The sequence below is a fragment of the Cervus elaphus genome, chromosome 15, assembly GCF_910594005.1.
Source record: "Cervus elaphus chromosome 15, mCerEla1.1, whole genome shotgun sequence".
Classification (NCBI taxonomy): Eukaryota; Metazoa; Chordata; class Mammalia; order Artiodactyla; family Cervidae; genus Cervus; species Cervus elaphus.
The window spans coordinates 4068671-4087379 of NC_057829.1; the positions used below are offsets into that span (position 1 = coordinate 4068671).

At 35.6% G+C, this 18709-nt stretch overlaps 1 protein-coding gene across 12 annotated transcripts in view; it reads right to left on the bottom strand.

Annotated features, from left to right (window-relative positions):
- Positions 1 to 18709, bottom strand: part of RYR2 (ryanodine receptor 2) — a 794016-nt gene that overhangs the window by 30238 nt on the left and 745069 nt on the right. For all 12 annotated transcript variants that reach the window (XM_043925904.1, XM_043925902.1, XM_043925903.1 and 9 more), the window contains 6 exons: positions 17594 to 17724; positions 16266 to 16308; positions 13573 to 13706; positions 9875 to 9935; positions 8150 to 8296; positions 5381 to 5515 (listed from right to left, as the gene is read on the bottom strand). In XM_043925904.1, the coding sequence (XP_043781839.1) occupies positions 5381 to 5515; positions 8150 to 8296; positions 9875 to 9935; positions 13573 to 13706; positions 16266 to 16308; positions 17594 to 17724 (651 nt within the window). The remainder of the gene's footprint in view (positions 1 to 5380; positions 5516 to 8149; positions 8297 to 9874; positions 9936 to 13572; positions 13707 to 16265; positions 16309 to 17593; positions 17725 to 18709) is intronic.

Consider the following 18709-nt stretch of genomic DNA (forward strand, 5'->3'; position numbering starts at 1 on the left):
GAGTTTTTGTATGGGAAAAAGACTATCAGCTTGTTATTTGAACTCAATGTATGGAATGTGAGTACTCTGACTCATGTGTATGACTCAGGATTCTGGTTACTGTGAGTCTGTCTTCAGGCGAATGATCCACTTTTACTTTCTAGGTATTAAAGTTGAAAACAAGACCATGGGATGAGGCTAAATTACTGAGGTAAACATCTTCTTCTTTTTAGATTTCTCTTCAGCCACCTAGCCTCTCCTGGCAGTATCCTTATCTCACTGCTCACCTTCACTCTATAATAGCACTAAGAACTTTAAGGAGGGGATTCTACCATATTCCATTAAAATGAAATATGGCCATTCTGTGAAAAGACAGAGTTTTGTGGATGTGATCAGTTAGACTTAATAAGATACCAAAGTTCTTAATAAGAAAATGAGTAAAATGCACGATTCACCAATGGAATTTTGATACAGATTTTCCCAGCATTCTCCTTCATTATCAGAAGTTATCAGCAGAAATATCAGAGAGATGGCTGTTGTGTTAGAATAGAAGGAAGTGTGGTGGTCACCCACTCACTGGGGTGACAGGCTTTCAGTATCAGATTATCATTCTGCTCCTGAAAAGGGAAATTCTTTTATCTACCTTCCTTTTCAGAGAATCAGCTTCAACCTGATAATAGGAGCTGGAGGGGCAATGCTGGGCAGCAAAAAGATTTACAACTTCAGAAAATCTGAGTAATGAGGAAGGAACATGCCTGGTGCTACACAAACCCGGCCAGGGCAATTGTTAATTCTCAAGATTTAATGTTCAGTGACTTTCCCCCTTAGTCTACCTCCTAAACTAATACATTCTGGGGTTAATCATTGTTTATGTTGCCTTTAGGGAACACTGGAAGAGTAGCAGTTTCTAGTGAACTGGTGATTTGATCCCTGGATGGGGAAGATCCCCTGGAGGAGGGCTTGGCAACCCACTCCGGTATTCTTGCCTGGAGAATCCCAAGGAGAGAGGAGCCTGGCGGGCTACAGTCCATAAGGTTGCAGAGTCAGACACGACTGAAGTGACTTAGCATGCACGCATGCACACACACACACACACACACAAATATCCTTGTAAGATCTTTATCTTGGAAAAAGAAAAAAAAGCGGGGATAGGGACGAGTAACAGACACACGGAGAGAAAAAGAGAGATTGACTCTAGAGAAAAACAAGTTATTCCTTGAGAAAATAAGGTAAAATAAGTAATTTAGAACAATTACCTAAGCAGGTTACTTCCCTAGGAGTATACTTTTTATCTCAACCACCTAGAAAGCTTTTTCCAAAATACATGGGTCTTTATATCTTCCCTACAGTTTCTGACTCAAGGGATCTGGGGTTGGTCTTGAAGATCTGTGGATTTACAAAGATTTTTCCTGGTGATTCCTCTAAGCATTTGAGGCTGAAAACCACTCCTTTTGTGATAAATGCCCTCATATATGACATGTCAGTCTCCCAAGCTACAATCTGCTTTTTGCTCTGAACTTGAAAACTTCAGATTACTTTTCACTTTCTCCTCCTACATTCATGGTGAAGAGGTTCAAATTCTATCAGGTTACTCCTGGTTTAATTAGATTCTCTGGCTCAAAACACCATGACCCTAAATAAATAAATAAGTAAAGAAAGAAGGAAAGAAATTTAAGTATGAATCATCACTGTCTGCAAAACTGCAGTCACAGTGCCACCTGCTGTTAGTTATGAAACACTGACGGGTGAATTAGATCCTTGGGAAAACCTGCAGTGTTCCTTGAGACCCAAAGAAGTGAGGAAAACCTATCTCAGATGAAAATACTAGATTTTACTCCTTGAAAAAGAAATGCGAAGGAGACTGGCATAAAGGATTCTCTAGGGGAATTACAGTAATTAAATCCGACCATTTCCTACTCCATAATTTCGTCTTGCTAGATATTTGGTTTTACTAAGCCTCCACTTTTAATAAACTCTACGGATGTTGGCATCTTCAAAATCTACCCACACAAGCATTTGTAAGAGGCAAATTAAAAGGGGTTTTCAGATCTAAAGGGTTTCCCTTGTAGCTCAGCTGGTAAAGAATCCACCTGTAATGCAGAAGACCCTGGTGTGATTCCTGGGTTGGGAAGATCCCCTAGAGAAGGGAACGGCTACCCACTCCAGTATTCTTGCCTGGAGAAGTCCATGGACAGCTGAGCCTGGCAGGTTAAAGTCCATGGGGTTGCAAAGAGTCAGACTCAACTGAGCAACTTTCACTTTTCAGATCTAAAACTGAAAGGTTACTCTAGATAATGTGGCCTCACACAATAGTTATTAAGGCCAATCAACTGGATTTGAATGTGTGCGAAACTACTCAGTCTCTTGTCTGGTTCAACTGATTGACCACAGTACATAGTCACAAGAGAGGTAGGAACTGAGGTGTGGTTGGTGTCTTGGGACTGAGTCTTCTTCTGTAAGAAACACACAGCCAGGATGAAAACTGTGATGCCTCCAACCTCGCCTCAGTCAAAGGCAAGGTACATTTATTGTTATGTGTAGAGACAGAAATACCTAAGACAGAGTTGGTCAGAGGTAGTCTAATCTATATGGACAGAAATTCTTCAAAATGAAGAAAATCCTGGATGTAGCTCAGTTCTAAGCCCATAGTTGAAAAGATCAGCAAGCCTATTTCCTCATCTGCAGGTGAGGCAAACTCCTCTACCTTCTTTATATGTATGTCATGTCACTGGGTAAAATCAGTCAGATAAAGGCAGTGGTCTTCCTAACCCACCTCTTGTTCAAATAATGCATGGATTCTTCTCATAGTAAGTCCATTGACAAAATTTACAAAAGCAATGGAAATTCATTCCGAGAGCAAAATTCAAAATGTAGTCATCTAAGGATACCATTGGAACAACTTGAACAGAGTCAACGATGACTCATGATGTGACAAGGAGAGTCCAGGATATTTGGCAGCTGGGGTGGGAGGTGGTCTTGCTGTGGTGGGAGAGGGGAAACTAAGTCACATATTGTTCCCACTCTGTAACACAGGCCACTGCATATCCCTGTCTGAAACCACTCCTCCTTTCCATCAGTCTTGAGGGGTTCACTGAGCATCATACCCTCTGGGGCTGAATGACTCCAGAAAAACTTTATGACCCAAGGCTTGTGAATTCTGAGATTTAGAACCTCTGTGGTGTTTCTCCCACAGAGATGGATCTCCCGTGGGTCAGTGTAGGCACAAATGCCCTTTGTGTCTTGTTGCCTCCTACAGTCCCCCACTCCCCTGCCTGCCTCTGGCCAGCCACTACCCCAAGTCTTCAGGGTCACGGGACACAGACAACAATGTGGTTTTAAAGGCAGCACACAGAAGAAGAGTTGAAGGGTCTCTAAAGTACTTTCCTCCCGGGGCCTGGAATGGCAGGGTAGGGATGTGGAGAAGCAGGAAGAGGTGTTAGCGACTCTGGTGAAGGTTATTACTAGTGATTAGGCAGTCTGCCAGCGCCTAAGTTTTCTCTCTCCTTTATCTGTGACCCTAATTCCTGTAAGAACACTTGTTAAGTTTCTTATGTATCCTTCCAGAAAAATCATACACATAGTCCAACGTATCTAATATATATATTTGTGTGAGTGTGTGATCTTGTACGTTAGGCTTCTATCACAATACTGTTCAGGATCTTGCTTTTTTACCCCACTTAAATATAATTTGTATGTCTTTGCATATTAGCATATTCAAACATATCTATTATTTGAAAAAGCTACACACTTTTCCATTATATGGATCTACCATAATTTATTTAATTAGGACCCTATAGATGATAATTTATATTACTTCAATTTGTGATAGCAACTAATATCCTTGAATATACTGAGACATATTTATGAATGAAATTAGATCAGTTAATGGCAGTGGGACATAAGTATAAATCAAAGATTAATACACTTAAAAATCTGATAGTCATTATAAAATTTCTCTAAAATTGCTGTTAACTTCCTACTAATGTTCATGAAGATGCCAGTTTTTCAATCAATTCAATAACTCTAGATATTAACAGTCTTTAGGTGGCAACTGAGTGTTTTGATTTGCATTCTTAAACTTATGATAGAGCTGAGCATCTTTCCATATTTACAACCTCAATTTATTTTACAGTGAATTATCTAGTCATATAATTTGCTTGTTTTTCTTCTTCTGGATGTGGTTAAGACTTTATAAATTAAGGAAACTGGCTCTTTGTTACAGTGTTCAGTGTGTTTTTGTTAGCCTGTCATCTGCCTTTGAAAAGAAACAACTATAAGGAAAATCTTAAAGTAATTTTTTGTGCTTGCATGAGTCCTAGGTTTTATGTCATACAAACTCCTTTCCCCATTAAAAAATTGTTATTATTTCAAAAGTCAAATTCTGTTTTAACTTTCATTCATTTTTTCTTTCTTTTGCACTGAAGTTTATTTATTGATATTTCATTTGGGATTTATTTTGATGTAAAGAATTTGGCTGGCATTCATTTTTATCAATTTTCCCCCAAAAGCATGTCCATGGTACTTACTTCTACCATTTATTGACTTATTTTTCATTTTATAATTTCTAAAGCCACTTTTATCATTCTTTTAATTTCCGTGTGTATCTAAATCTATTTCTAGACTATTCCATTGTTCTGTCATTCTCTAGTATGAAAATTGTCTTCATTACTAGTCTTTTATAATGTTAGTAGTTCTTTCTCATTATTCCTTTGAGCTGTTTATTTTTTCCTAGAGTAATTTTAGCATCATTATATCTATCTCTTTAACTTATACCAACCTCAGTGGTATAGGTGTCTCAACTTGGAGCTCATTGAAGGATTCATCTATTTCCAGGTAATGGTTAATATTTTGTCTAATTTTTACTTCCTAGTCTAGGATCCCATGTATGGTAATTTCTGATTTGCCAGTATCTGAGATGCAGGTTACAGAAGAGTGATAAAACAATATAAAAGCTTTAATGTCTGTTGATTTTAAAATCAAGAGTAAGAGTAACTTAAGCCAGGATACTCAATATAAAAAGTATTTTTGGACATCAGTAATTTCAGCTAACATCATTAAGGTGAACAAATACCTAAGCCTTCAAAATGTTCTACAAGGAAATAACTTTACCTGCTGTCCTAGAATATATGAACAATGGTTTAAAGGGTTTACATTAATCCTTCCAGTTCTAAGGACTTTACTTGGTATTCTATTAATTATCAGGCTGATGCAACAGATGTGCAAAACTGGCAGAAATGCTCCATGTTCCACAAAACATGAAAATCTTTAAAAAGCCACACAGCTTTTTGCTGTATACACTACTTTATATTTTGCACTCTGAAAGAATAAGTATACAATTCTTTGAACTGAATAAGCAGGAGAATTTTTTTCACTCATATGAGATCAGAGTGTGTGAACTTACCGTTAGCATGTCATCACATTTCATGTCTGGTGTATCGCCATCTTCACTTTTATTGTAGAATTTTCGGAAAAAATTGAATGCCACGACAGTATATAGGTATACAACAACAGCCAATAAGCCAACAGTTAATACAAGCTGGAAAGCAATGTGACATTGAATATATATTAGAAATACAAATCAGTGGATATACTGACTAAAAGCTAATGGAATCCACACCTTATAATCATCCTTTTCTTATACCCTCAGTGGGGAAGCCTATTTTCATGGTCTGTTTATTTTAGCACGTTGTCAGATTACTTTATGTAAAACTTGACTACTTGATTGGCTAATAAAGGCATGCTATAACTGGAATATGAAAAATTGCTGATTTAGTTTCCTATCCAAATTCAATTTGGATAATTATTAATTAATATTTATTTTAATAAAATGTAATTATTTAAAATAATTATTTTAATAATATTAATAAGCAGCTTAATATGTTCATTTTTCTATTATCTAAATATTTGGTGGTAGATACTATACTAAATACTTTTTTTTTCATAAGGTCTGTTCCTTTTAAATAATTTATATTCCTAATAAAAACTATCTCATTTTTGTTATGATAGTAAGAGGGGTTGTAAATCATGTTTTCCTTCAATAACATCCTAAATTAAAATAGGAATTTCTTCTAACACCTGGAAATGAATAACTGTTAATAGTATGTAATATAAATATTAAAAAAATAAAAACTAAGAAGTCTGGCTTTGTTACTATAAAGCAGTGATCAAAGGGAAAGACTCCTTTAGTTACATATTTACTTTTTTGGCTATGCCACATAGCATGTAGGATCTTAGTTTCCCAGCCAGGGATTGAACCCATGCCCCCTGCACTGGAAGGATCAGAGTCTTAACCACTGGACTGCCAAGGAAGTACTGGGAAAAACACTTCAAAATAGTGTTAGTTACTTGGTATTAAAGGCTAATTTTCTCGTTGTATAAATACAATTCACAGTCTGCAAGGTCTTCTTTCAGCTGCACGTAATTTTTAATTCCAAACTAAACACTATATATATATATATGCATGTATATATAAACACATTTTATGGAATATGTATATATATGAATATACACATAATTTGTATATGAATATTTTGGGGGCTATCCTGGTGGCTCAGATGTAAAGAATCTGCCTGTAATGCAGGAGACCTGGATTCAATTCCTGGTTTGGGAAGATCCCCTGGAGAAGGGAAAGGCTACCCACTCCAGTATTCTTGCCTGGAGAATTCCATAGACAGAGGAGCCTGGCGGGGTTGCAAAGAGTCAGACACTACTGAGCAAAACATTTTCACTTTCATGTATATTTTTTAAATGTGCTTTCCACCAAGTTGGTGAAAATACTTTTCTGGTTCCATCACAGAAATTCTAAACACACTAAAATACATTATTTTTTACGTCAACTTCCTCTGATTACAACATACCCCTTATGTTGTGGTGGCATATATTAAGTCATAAAAATCACTTTATAATTATCTTAAATAAAACATGTCTTAGTAGAGGGCTTACTTCACTCCTATAAATTAAGTACAAAGCCACTGTAAATTTTACATGTTTACTATAAGACAAAGCTCTCTATATCTCTGCAAATGGAAATCTGATACCTCAAAAAGAGAGGGAATAGAATTTAGAAACAAGCAAAAGTTTAGAAATTGAGAATAGTGCTAGATTTTTTGTGTGAAAACACTCCACAGAGTCAGCATCTCCAATTCTTTGAATATGCATGGAGCTCAAAATTAATCTACTAACTGACCAACAAATAATCACAGTATAGTTTTTGTCACTGGATTTATGCCATGCCATGCATACCATACTCATATTCAGAAACTAGAGTGACATATATAAGAACAGTATGCTGAAATTTAGAAAACCGAAGGTCATGATAATGTGAATTTAACTGTGGATATAGTTCAAGGTTTTAGGAAGGGCACCAATTTTAAAATATGGTGGATTATAAAATTCTGGAAAAAGAAGGACTCTTTTATTCCAAGTAAATAACATAGAATGTGTTACCTCTCAGTGGACACTTGATAAATAGAGAATGAATTGATAAGTTTATTAATAATGAACACTTTAACATTACAAGTGTGTTGCATTAGAACATAAGCTGATTATCTGAAATTAAGCCAACTTTCTTCCAAGTAAGCATGACCTGTCAGGTGTGAAACATTATTATGCTTTTTGCCCAATATAAAAGTGGAGAAAAGAGCCCAGGAATATCCGGTTTAAAATACTGTATTAAATTACGGATGCAGCATCTGTTTTATTAATAATGCAACTAGTGTGTTAGGATGTTGTAGCATACTTTGGTTTCCCCACAGTATCAAACATAGCAAATATCATATTAGGAATAAAACAATAACCATTTTCCTGAGAATTTACTGTGCCAGGGCCTATGCTAAGACCTCCAGGTTTATGTTTTTATTTCAAATTCTCACAAAACCCCGGTAAGGTAGGTACTTTTGTTGTTTTCCTTCAAAATGAGGGAGTTGAGATTTAGGAATGGTAAATAATTTATCCAGGGTCACAAAGCTAAATCAGTCAAACCAAGACTTGAACGTAGGTCTAGGGGGCTCTCAAACTACAAATCCTTATGGTTTCTAGGAGAAAAAGCACAGCTCCTCTATCCACAAAGGCTTTAAAACTGTACACTGTCATTTGAGGTTTGGTTTTACTTCTGTTGGAATATTTGTTAGTTTTTCAGTTTTTGCAGGGGAAAGAAAAGATAAACTTTTACCTGTTTGCCATTGTGAGTTACTGATGACAAGATGGTTCTTAATGTCTTGAATCCCATAGCAATGTCCAGAAGATGAGCAGCAAAAAAAAAGTTATTGTAGTGTCCAAGAATGGACATGGTCATATACCAGGCAAGGTAGAGGAAGGACTATTAAGATGAAATGAGAGAAAAGAATGTCAGAAAATAGAATATATATTATTGTCAAAAGCTACTCTGATATTCTAACTGCTCCATTGACTTTATCTTTTGATTATATATTCATATAATTCCAATTAGTTATATGAATTTGTGTATTTTATTTTTATTTAGTTCATTCTGCAGGGTTCAATGCCATCCATTCTCTCCTTTACACTAGATTGGTTGTTTTTATTTATTCTCCCACAGAGAAAAATGAATTGACTTTCTATTCAACAGCAGCTTGTATCAATCAGCCTCAGCGCTATTGATAGTTTGGGCCAGTTAATTCTTTGTCATGGGTACCATCGTGTGCATTGTAGGATGGTTTGTAAGCAGCATCCCTGGTCTCTATTCATCAGTTGCCACTAGCATTCCCTTTTCCCAGTCATGACAACCCAAAATATCTTTATATGTTGCCACATGGGGCTGAGTTGAGGTGACCTTCTTTTTATCCAGGGAAGCTGCTTCCACTGTTAGGTGAAAAGTTAGCTGAAAGATACCTTAACTAGCAGTTGACAAAAGATATTTCAAGACTTGAGTTTGAGCTCTTTGGAGAGTTCTCTAAGATACCCAGGATTCTGGGCCATGACTGGATGAGGCAGGGGTGGAGACAGAGGTTAGAGTATGCAGGGGAGGGGTGTCACAGGTCTTTAGGAGAATGGAAGTAAGGGTCACTATAAAAGTCTGTGCTAAAATTAGAGTGAGATTTTTTTAGACTAAATGAGATGTCCAAGGAAGAAAGCACAGAAGAGAGAACAGCAGAAGGCCTTAGGGGATGTTCTTACATTCCTTTCTGAGTGGATGTGAGAAGATGGTAAAAAAATTAAGAAGCAAGAATGAGGGGATGAGACGAGATCTACAGAAAAATTGTAGTCAATGTATTCAGCCATGTTTCGTGGTTCTCTCCCACAACTCCCCAGCAGCAAATAGTAGCATTAAAAACAACTGACAGTAACAGTTATTTAAACTGAAAATTCTAAGAGTCAAAAACGTCAGGCTATTGAACCAATGAGGTAGTATAATGTGATTCTTTGCCTTGGACAGCTGGTGGCTTTTAGTCATGGGTGATTTTTTTCATAATATTTGTACATATATGTGGGTCCTATGTTTTACTCATAGGCTCTTTGATAAAAGGAAGATCCATCAAGAAAAAGAACACAATAATGTACTTGGCAGAAACAAATGGATTGCAACTAATGTTAAGAAAAACTTTTAAAAACTTATTGAGAACTTTCTAACATCTGTAAAAATTTTGAAGAATGCCATTGTTCAACTAAAACCTGAATGAAAATACACATGAATTTTCATCTCAGTTTCATCTTCTTGTGTAAATATATTTTCATTTTAATCTTTCAGCTATTGAAAGAAATGGAATGAGAGATGGGCTGATGAATCATGTACTTCTGTGGGTCTTTCTCAGATATGGTCAGTACTAAATGAACCGATGTTTGAATAACTTTCTTAAGTAGCTATCTTTCCACCTGATGAAAACCAGCAAACTCATCTAATCAGAGTGTGTTTTACTTTGTGGTATTGAAGGTAGCTTACGTTGTCAGTGAAAACGACTCCTAGTTTCCACATCTGATACTTCACATCAATAGAGTTCAGTCTGGAAAAACAAAAGAATTTGCAGATATGTACATGAAGCAAAGGCTCACAGGCTTGCAAGAGCCTGTTGGCATTCACTCCCCATGGGATGGGGTAGGGCTGGCAACCATCTCAGAAGATTAGTTCTAGTTCAGCTGCCCAGGGAAGAGCCTGAGAGCTCCACTGGACAATGTATTCCAGAGTTTTGCGATTTTTTTAGAGGAATCTTAGAAAACAAAACAAAGCGTCATTTTATCTTCTATTATTTAAAAATAGGTTTTTGTGACCTTTTCTTTTCTCTACATTAAATGTAAGATAAACACTTTACATCTAGCAATTATTCCTGAACATTGTACATATTAACCAACATAGGTTTCTCAAGACTTTCCTCTCTAACTTTCACTATACATTTATAATTGCATACCAACAGAATTATTTTTAGTTCAACTAATAAAAACCTGCATAAATGTCCACATTTACTTTATAACTGTACTGATTCTGCCAGTAAAAGGGCTTATTGGTTTTGTTTTTGTTTCCTCTTGAATTCAGAAATGCCCCTTCTCACATCCTTCTCTATCCAAAAAGGAATTTAACCCTTTCCCTGGGTTCCCACAGCACTTTGGAGTCACCTCCCTTTGTAGTCACTTCCCACAGTTTTGTAACTGTAGGTGTGTATGTATGTACATGTATTTACACCTCTCTCACTAGTCTCTAAAATCCCCATCACCAAGCACATTATATGATACACTGAATGTATCATATAATATTGAATAATGTTGAATGAATGAATTGCAACATAAATATTTTTGATCTTTGCAGAATAAAATAGACATGTATTAAAATATACTTTTCAGCTTTCTTTTTTCAGAACTTGCACTGGTTTATAGGGCTGGAAATTATAATTTTGTTAGCCTTCCCAACATTCTAGGAATTGATATAATAATATGATGTAATTTTTAGTGCTATTTTCAAAAGGGCTTCTCTAGAGAAACTGTTTTAGTCTTTAATTTCTTTTTTAATCATTTCTTTAATTAGGCCAATCTTAAATTATAAGTGCAGTGATAAATAGTTTATCATCTAAAGTTGACTTCATAGGAGGTTTTTCCCCTTGGAGTTAAGGTTTAATTTACTTTAGCCTAGGATCTTTTACTTTTAAGGAAATAAAATTGTAATTTTGTTATTTTAAATAATCATTTTTAAAGTTTCATGAATATTTACAATAGGTCTTAATATAACAATATTTTTTCTTAAAAAGATAAAAAAAAAACAAACAATCTGGGACACTTTGCATGAGAGCATAATTATTTCCCATGAAAGCAATCCAAAATAAAATAAGGGTTTTATCAGGATGTCTGAATTTCCCATGGTAGTTTTGTGCTTTATTTAAAAACTTATTCTTATGATTAGTTCTTTTCTATCCCTATCATTCATTAGGGTAGCAAGTTGCTACCAACTGCATGAGAAGTATTTTGTGGTACACAGTACTCTCTTCTCACCAATGGCGGCGGTAATGCTCTTTGGGCAGAGCTGACTCCACCCTCAGGGATGCAGCGCAGCTGATCTAGACCAGTCATGGCCTCCCCAGCCACAGGGCTTGGTTCAGAGGTAAACTAGAAGCCAGACAGCTCTGAGATAGAAGCTCCCCCCTCACTCCATAAAGACACATAGAGAAGAAGTATGCAGGCTTTCTGGCTGTTGGAGGCCATTCCACCCCAGGAGGCAAGTTGGCCACCTATTTAAATGTGCACATTTGTCGCTGCAGTTGTTCAGTCGCTAAGTCATTTCCAACTATTTTGCTACCTCATGGACTAGCCCGCCAGGCTCCTCTGTCCATGGAATTTCCCAGGCAAGAATTCTGGAGCAGGTTGCCACTTACTTCTTCAGGGGATCTTCCTGACCCAGGGATTGAACCCATGTCTCCTGCATTAGCAAGTGGATTCTTTACCACTGAGCCACCAGGGAAGCCCAAATGTGCACATACCAAGTCCTCTATGTTTGACTGATAAATACATGCACACACAGATACCTGATCATAAATCATATAAGTCATCCTTGTATGCAAATGTTCACATTAAGATAATATTCATATAGAAACCAGATAATCTTTTAAAACTCCATCTTTTAAAACACTTTAATAAAGGAACACTACATGTAAATTTTTCCCTAGTAATGTGTGTTATTTACTAGCTGACTGTAATTTCATTATCCCTATTTAATGATATTAATAAAGTCCACATTAATTTCTTTGTACTTTTCTAGGGGTCAAACCTGCAAATATCTACTATGTAAAACAGTGGAAAATTCCACTAATTTACAACTGTTCATAGCAAAACAGTAGTCTAAACTTTTCTGTTTTTTCAGACTTATTTTCCAGAGTCACAAATATGACCATGTAAAATGCGTAATTCAGTAAAAATATTTAATTCTACCTTGCTTATCAGGGATCTGAAAATGCTAGTGGGAAACTCAGCAAACTTTTCACCACTGTCCTTGTTTTACATAATATTCTAACATAAAGGTCTTAATGCCTAAGGGTTATCAACTGTGTTTCTTTTTATATTTGGTGATTTGGTCTTTAAGAAACGTATTTGTTTTCTTAAAGTACCAGATAATACTTTAAACTTAAGTTTATAATTTCTGTTACATATTTGCTTATTGAACTACTTTTCAACTGGGTTCACATTATTTTTAAAGACTCAACTAGCTCTAACCAAGGTTTCAGGGAGGAAAAAAAAACATGACCAAAAAGATAGGTCAGCCAAAGAGTCCTTTTTAATGCTAACTAAAATATTTATCTAAGACAATCTAACACTGCTCTACAGAACCTTAAATATTTATGTTTTCAAAGAAATCATCACATACCTAGTTGACTGACACCTTAAATACACCTTAAATAAGGGATGGTAACCACTGTTTTTTCTAAAATTGTTGTGACTACAATAAAAAATTACTTTTTAAAAGCATATGGGCTTTACATTTATTTTCAGGTTACAGTTTATTAAATTCATAAAATATAAATAGATGTATATATACATATACTCATACTACACGTGTGTGTGAAAGTCAGTCTCTGGTGAAGTCAACCAGTTTACATTCTCCTAGTTATATCATAACATTCCATGCAAATACTATATAAGGGTGCCTCATTTTAATGTAAACTTTCTAAGTAACAGTATGATAACATGGTACCAAGTCTTTGCTATTTAAATAAAATATAACAATTATAATAAAAGGATATGATCTTTGAACATTTCTAATACAAGGCCTACATGACTCCCTTTTCCAAAATAAGAAAATTAACTTCTTTTCAAATAGGAAGCTTTAAGAAAACATAGTCAAATATTATGTTTTTGTACCTCTGACTTCGACTTAAGTGGTATTTAGGGGTAAAAAGGCAAATCAAACTAAGAACATAAATCTTTTTTTCTTGCTTTATATAGATAACAAAAAAAAAGACATGTTCAAAAGTTATAGATTAAATCTATAATGATTCCAGAGCTCAGAAGTACAAAAGCAGACTCTGTATATATACTGTTTCTCTCATCTCTCTGTTCTTCTGACACTGAAGGAAAGGAAATCAATGCTCTAGCAAATTCAGAAGTGTATTCACTTTTCCTCCTTTCTATGCACATCTTGAATAGAGCAGAATTAACACTCACACAGCTGACAGGGAGCTGTCTTTCTTTGGCTTCTTCTTTTCCCGGGCATCACTGAAGTCCAAGGCAGCTTTGTCCATGCCAAGTAACTCGCTGATTCTGTCTCGGCCATAGAACTCTCCATATTTATCCATAACCTGGGGCAAGAATAGAAGCGTTTTACAGACGCTTCTATGTATGTACATACAAACATCAGAGTATTTTAACCCATAATATATGTCTTACTTTCAAGTTCACTTAAAAATCTAACTTACAGCTCATGTCCTATGATCATACTATTAAGATCTAAGTGAATTTAACAGCATTTATTTATTTAGGGCATGCTGCACAGCATGTGGGATCTTAGTTCCCCAACCAGGATGGAACCTGCGCCCCCTGCATTGGAAATGTGGGGTCTAAGCACTGGACTGCCAGGCAACTCTACTTAAAGCATTTTAAATAATACCTAGCTGAAGAACATGATTTCTTAGGCAAGAGAGGAAGGCATGCAAATAGAAGATGGGCTGAAGGAAATGGGTAAAGGGGTGGTGGGAGGTAATGGAATAAGGTAACTTCTACCAAATTCATACTTTATGCTGGGAATTATGCTAAGAATTTTGACTTGTTTTCCATCATGGGGCTCTTACAATATGGAAGTTTCCTCTTATTAGCATCCTGCTCTGCAGACAAAGAAATCGTATCTTAGAGAATGTCACATGCCCAGGGTTGGTCGGCTTGGCAAAAGAGCGTGTGAGGAAGCATCCAGGCAAGGCTGACTCTCAGCAAAGGTCTCCTGCACAGAGCACAGCCCGCCACTGGGATGGTCACGACATGCTGGTCTTCCCTCTGTGGTCTCCACCTGAACCTGATTTCCTTGCCCCTCTGCCCATCATATTTGCCTGGTTTTGCCCATGTGCTGGGTTTTTAAATCAGTGCTGAGACGTGGGCTCACAGATCACCTGTGAGCTCAGTACCTCTGTCTTTCATATAGCAACTCTTGGCCTAGGGTTTATATACCATGCGGATCCTGCAGATCAGTGAAAGTGGAGGCAACAGGAAAAGTAATGAGAAAAATCCAGAAGGAGAGAGAACTGGCAGCAAGAGAGGGATAAGAAAGCAAGGAAAAGGGATGTAGGAGAAACAAAGGCATTGGGAACCAGAGAGAAAGGAGGGGGAATGTTAAAGTAAAAGATTAGGTGATGGAAAGATACATAAACAGAAAGGAAGAAAGGATTAGCAGAAATTAAAATGAGCATTTTCGGAATGTGGACAATCAGGTAAACTGAAAGAAAACATAAAAGAGCAATGGTAGCTTAAAATCCCATGAATGTATACTATTTAGGCTCATTAAAACAATTTGTTTTGCATTATTCTCACAGTACTGAAAAGGGGCTGGGCTGATCTGAGTGGGACTTCTTCAGGGGTTCTATTCTCGCCCAGGAGGACAAATTGGACCCCAGAGCAGGAATGCCATGGAGAGTCTTAGCTGCAATTACAATTTGTCTACTTATTTGACTCTAGATATATCATTTCCTTTAGAGATAACTTAAAGTTGCCTCTTTATACTGTTAAATACTTAATGTGAATAAAATATTCAAATCATCTATTTTAAATTACTTAAAAATTATTCTTTCAAAGCTCTGACCTAATTTGGATGCACTCATCTGCATTAGTGCAATGCTACTACTTTGTGGTCACAAGGAGACAAAAAACTTGCACCAAAATGAAAATCAGCAAACTTTTTGCCCCTTCCAACTAGAAAGTCTCGAGGGTTTTTTGCGTTGTTCTGTTTTCTTTAATGTGCTTCATTTTAAATGATGTACTTGATTTAAATTCTTGGCCAACTCACTTTCTTCCCTCAGACTGGTAACAAAAAATTTGCAGCTGCTAGTCACCAACCACCCTCTGAGTCGCATTAAACTGGTGGAATCAAAGGGGAAAAAGATCACTTCATTCAGCAGATATTTGTGGCCATTCTACCGCAGACCATATATATACACTGGAGCTACAACTCATTACGGTACACGGCATGAATTGATTCGACTTGGCAACTGGAGGGTTCAAGGAATAAGAAGGAGATGCAAAATAATGTTTACTGTATTTTACAATGCACAAGTACTGTGTATGTATTATTATATATTTTTTTTAAAAGTGATCTACATTAAATAATGTGTGGTAGGAAGAGCACAGATAAATCCTTGACTCTCAAAATCAGAACTGACAGTCTTTACTGTCTTCCTCCTACCATCCTATGATGTGCATCAGAAGGAAAAAACTATAAGAATAAAAAGTCTTTGAAGTTCATGTAAAGTAAATAAAATTTAGTCCTCTGTTGTTATAAAACAACTTTACTTCTTTATAAGGGAGAATTCCAGCCCTGGTAACTCAGCTGTCTTATCAGAAAAGAACCTTCAGTCAGTTACCCAATCTCAGAGAAAATTCTTACCAGTTCTTTTTAATGTACAGGCTGAGCACTGTTTAATCACCTGAGTCAGAGGATAGGTGGATGAGCCATGCTTATTTAATTTTTAGCTTCAGAGTATGGATTTCTGGTGAAATTTTTGAAATTCATATTCAACCTTATTTCCATTTTGAAATGACATTGACAGATAAAGCATACCTCAATATCTCATTCTACATATGAGCCACAGCAAATTCAAATCTGAATTGCACTTTGGGAAAAAATAGAAAATTTAAAGTGTTCTAAGTAGTATTACCTTTCTTTTAACAAATTTGTCCCAGTAGTTGTTGGGAAATGACCTAAAAGATATAAAAGCACAGAAGTAAAATATAGTATCATTTAAAAAATGATAAATAACAATATATTGTTTGGAATAAACAAAATGCTAAAAATAATATGTAAATGTGTTCTTTCATTCACAGAAATTACAATGAATTTTTCCCATCTTATTTCATAATTTGTCTATAAGAATATTAAATATTATTTTAAATGTTAATATATCCATGTAAATCACAAAAAATATGGACTAATATTGTTATGGATAAAATATGAACATATTTATTAATAAGGAGTTATATTTTTATTTATGTCTGTCAATATATACATTGCTTTGTCAATTGTCTTTAAAAATTAAAGTATCTAAAAATCTGTCACTGTTTCTCCTATGAAGTTTTTAAAAACAACTCATTACCACCAATTTTTCTCAAGGAAACTGAGCATATTAACATCACATGATCCTGGCATCTTAAGAATTCACCTAAGGGGACAGACTTGATTGGATTTAGTATTAGTAAATAGAGTTGCTAAACAAAATATTGAGCATTTAGAGTAAATGTTTATAACACACATATACATCAGCCCCATTTGAACTTACTAGAAATCATAACTTTTTAAGAATTAAAAAAACTAATTACAATTAAAAAGAATCTATTTCACTCAAGTAGCACAAACTACTAGAAAATATTGTATCATTAATACCTCTAATAGTGTAAATTAGACTTCAATGATGGATTTATATCTGAAGCAACAGCTAGTCCCTTGGATCTTGATCTCGTAAGGCTAAATAATTAGTACACAGAAAAAGCACTTGTTTTTCTGTCATATTTTACATGTCATAATGCTTAGCTAGGTATATGCCAGACTGCTGGATGATACCAACTGAAAATTTCCAACTTAGATTAAATGTGTGAAATCCAATATTTTTGCCTTTAATGCTACATCCCTTTCCTTAATGAATAATTTTGGCTTCCTCTATGCTTTTCTGTGAGATAACCCTGCACTGCAGGTTGTGTACCTTGAGCTACACACATCCCTGAACACTGAGTAATGGATGTTAAGTTCCATTACTGCCGTGGAAATGGACTTAAAGCCATTTTTGATGGAGGAAATCAGAACACAGAGGGCAAAAATTGATGGCATCCATTAAGAGGATGATGGAGCTCAGTCATTTGATTTTCTTGGCTGAATATATAACTATTATTCACTTCTGCTAAACTTTTGACAAATCTGCAGGAACTCTGGCAAAGTATTTTATGTCCTGAAATTTTTTGAGCACAGAAATGTTTCATCTAATTCTTTACTCACTGTGTGTTGATTACGAGTCTATCCCACTGGCCTTTAATATCATCTTCTGAAGGCTGTTCTGTAATATAAAGCCCATCAAATTCCAATTTTCGAGCTACTTCCTTTTCTCGCTTAAAAATAACCAGTGGGACCTACATTTGAAAAATAAACATGTTAAAATTAGTTTACATTAACCGGCATCTCTTGTGGTCACTATCTATACAAAACAGCTTTTGGAAAGAAATATTTCCCAAGTTACTTCCAGGAAAGTAAAAAAATGAGTGAAAATGAACCAGCCATATTTAGGCAGAAAGAGGCATCTAGAGGTTTTAGAAAAACAGAAGATAGTGTAGATATATGTATGCATGTGCTTTTAAATATAGAGAGGTTCATAGATAATTTGCATTAATGAAATAAATTTTAAATATTGAGAAAAATATTATATAAAATTTCTTCTTTTGCATATAATATATACATATATATATGAATGCAATAAAACATAGCACTGTTATAACGTTCCAAAATGCATACTTTTAAAAAATTTTAGAGCTTTGAAAAATCTATTTAATAACTGCATGCTCAGCATGCCTATATATGCTATTTTGAAATAAATTCTAATTTCAACATCAGCAGAAATGTTTGTCAATTTGCCAAAATGTCTCCAGAATTTACTGACACTCTTTTCATATGCACAGAGTTTACACAAGACACAGATGCAAAAAAGATGCAAACATGGTAGAAGTATCTAAGAACAGCCCCCTGTCCCTGTCATAAAACAAGGGAAGGAAAGGGAGGTAGAGGTGTTTCTGAAGAAAACTTTACATTCTAATCATTTACTCTGGACCTTAGTTTTCCAAAAGTCTTGTATAAGCTTCCTAGTCAGAAGCAGGGAACAGTGAAACAAAAGCCCTGCAGCATAACAGTGCCATGTTCGGAAAAGATAAAAGAGGGGTGCCAAGGTAGTGTGAAGCTCTGAGCACTTGGAGAGACGACCTTGAGTTCTATTCACCAAACTATACCACTCCCTTATAGGATTCAGGAAAAACGCTAAAGTGATATGTGACAAACCGTGAAGCATTTCTGCCAAGGATGGTGAGAGACATGTGCCTAATAGCAGAAGAACTGAGACGACTTGGA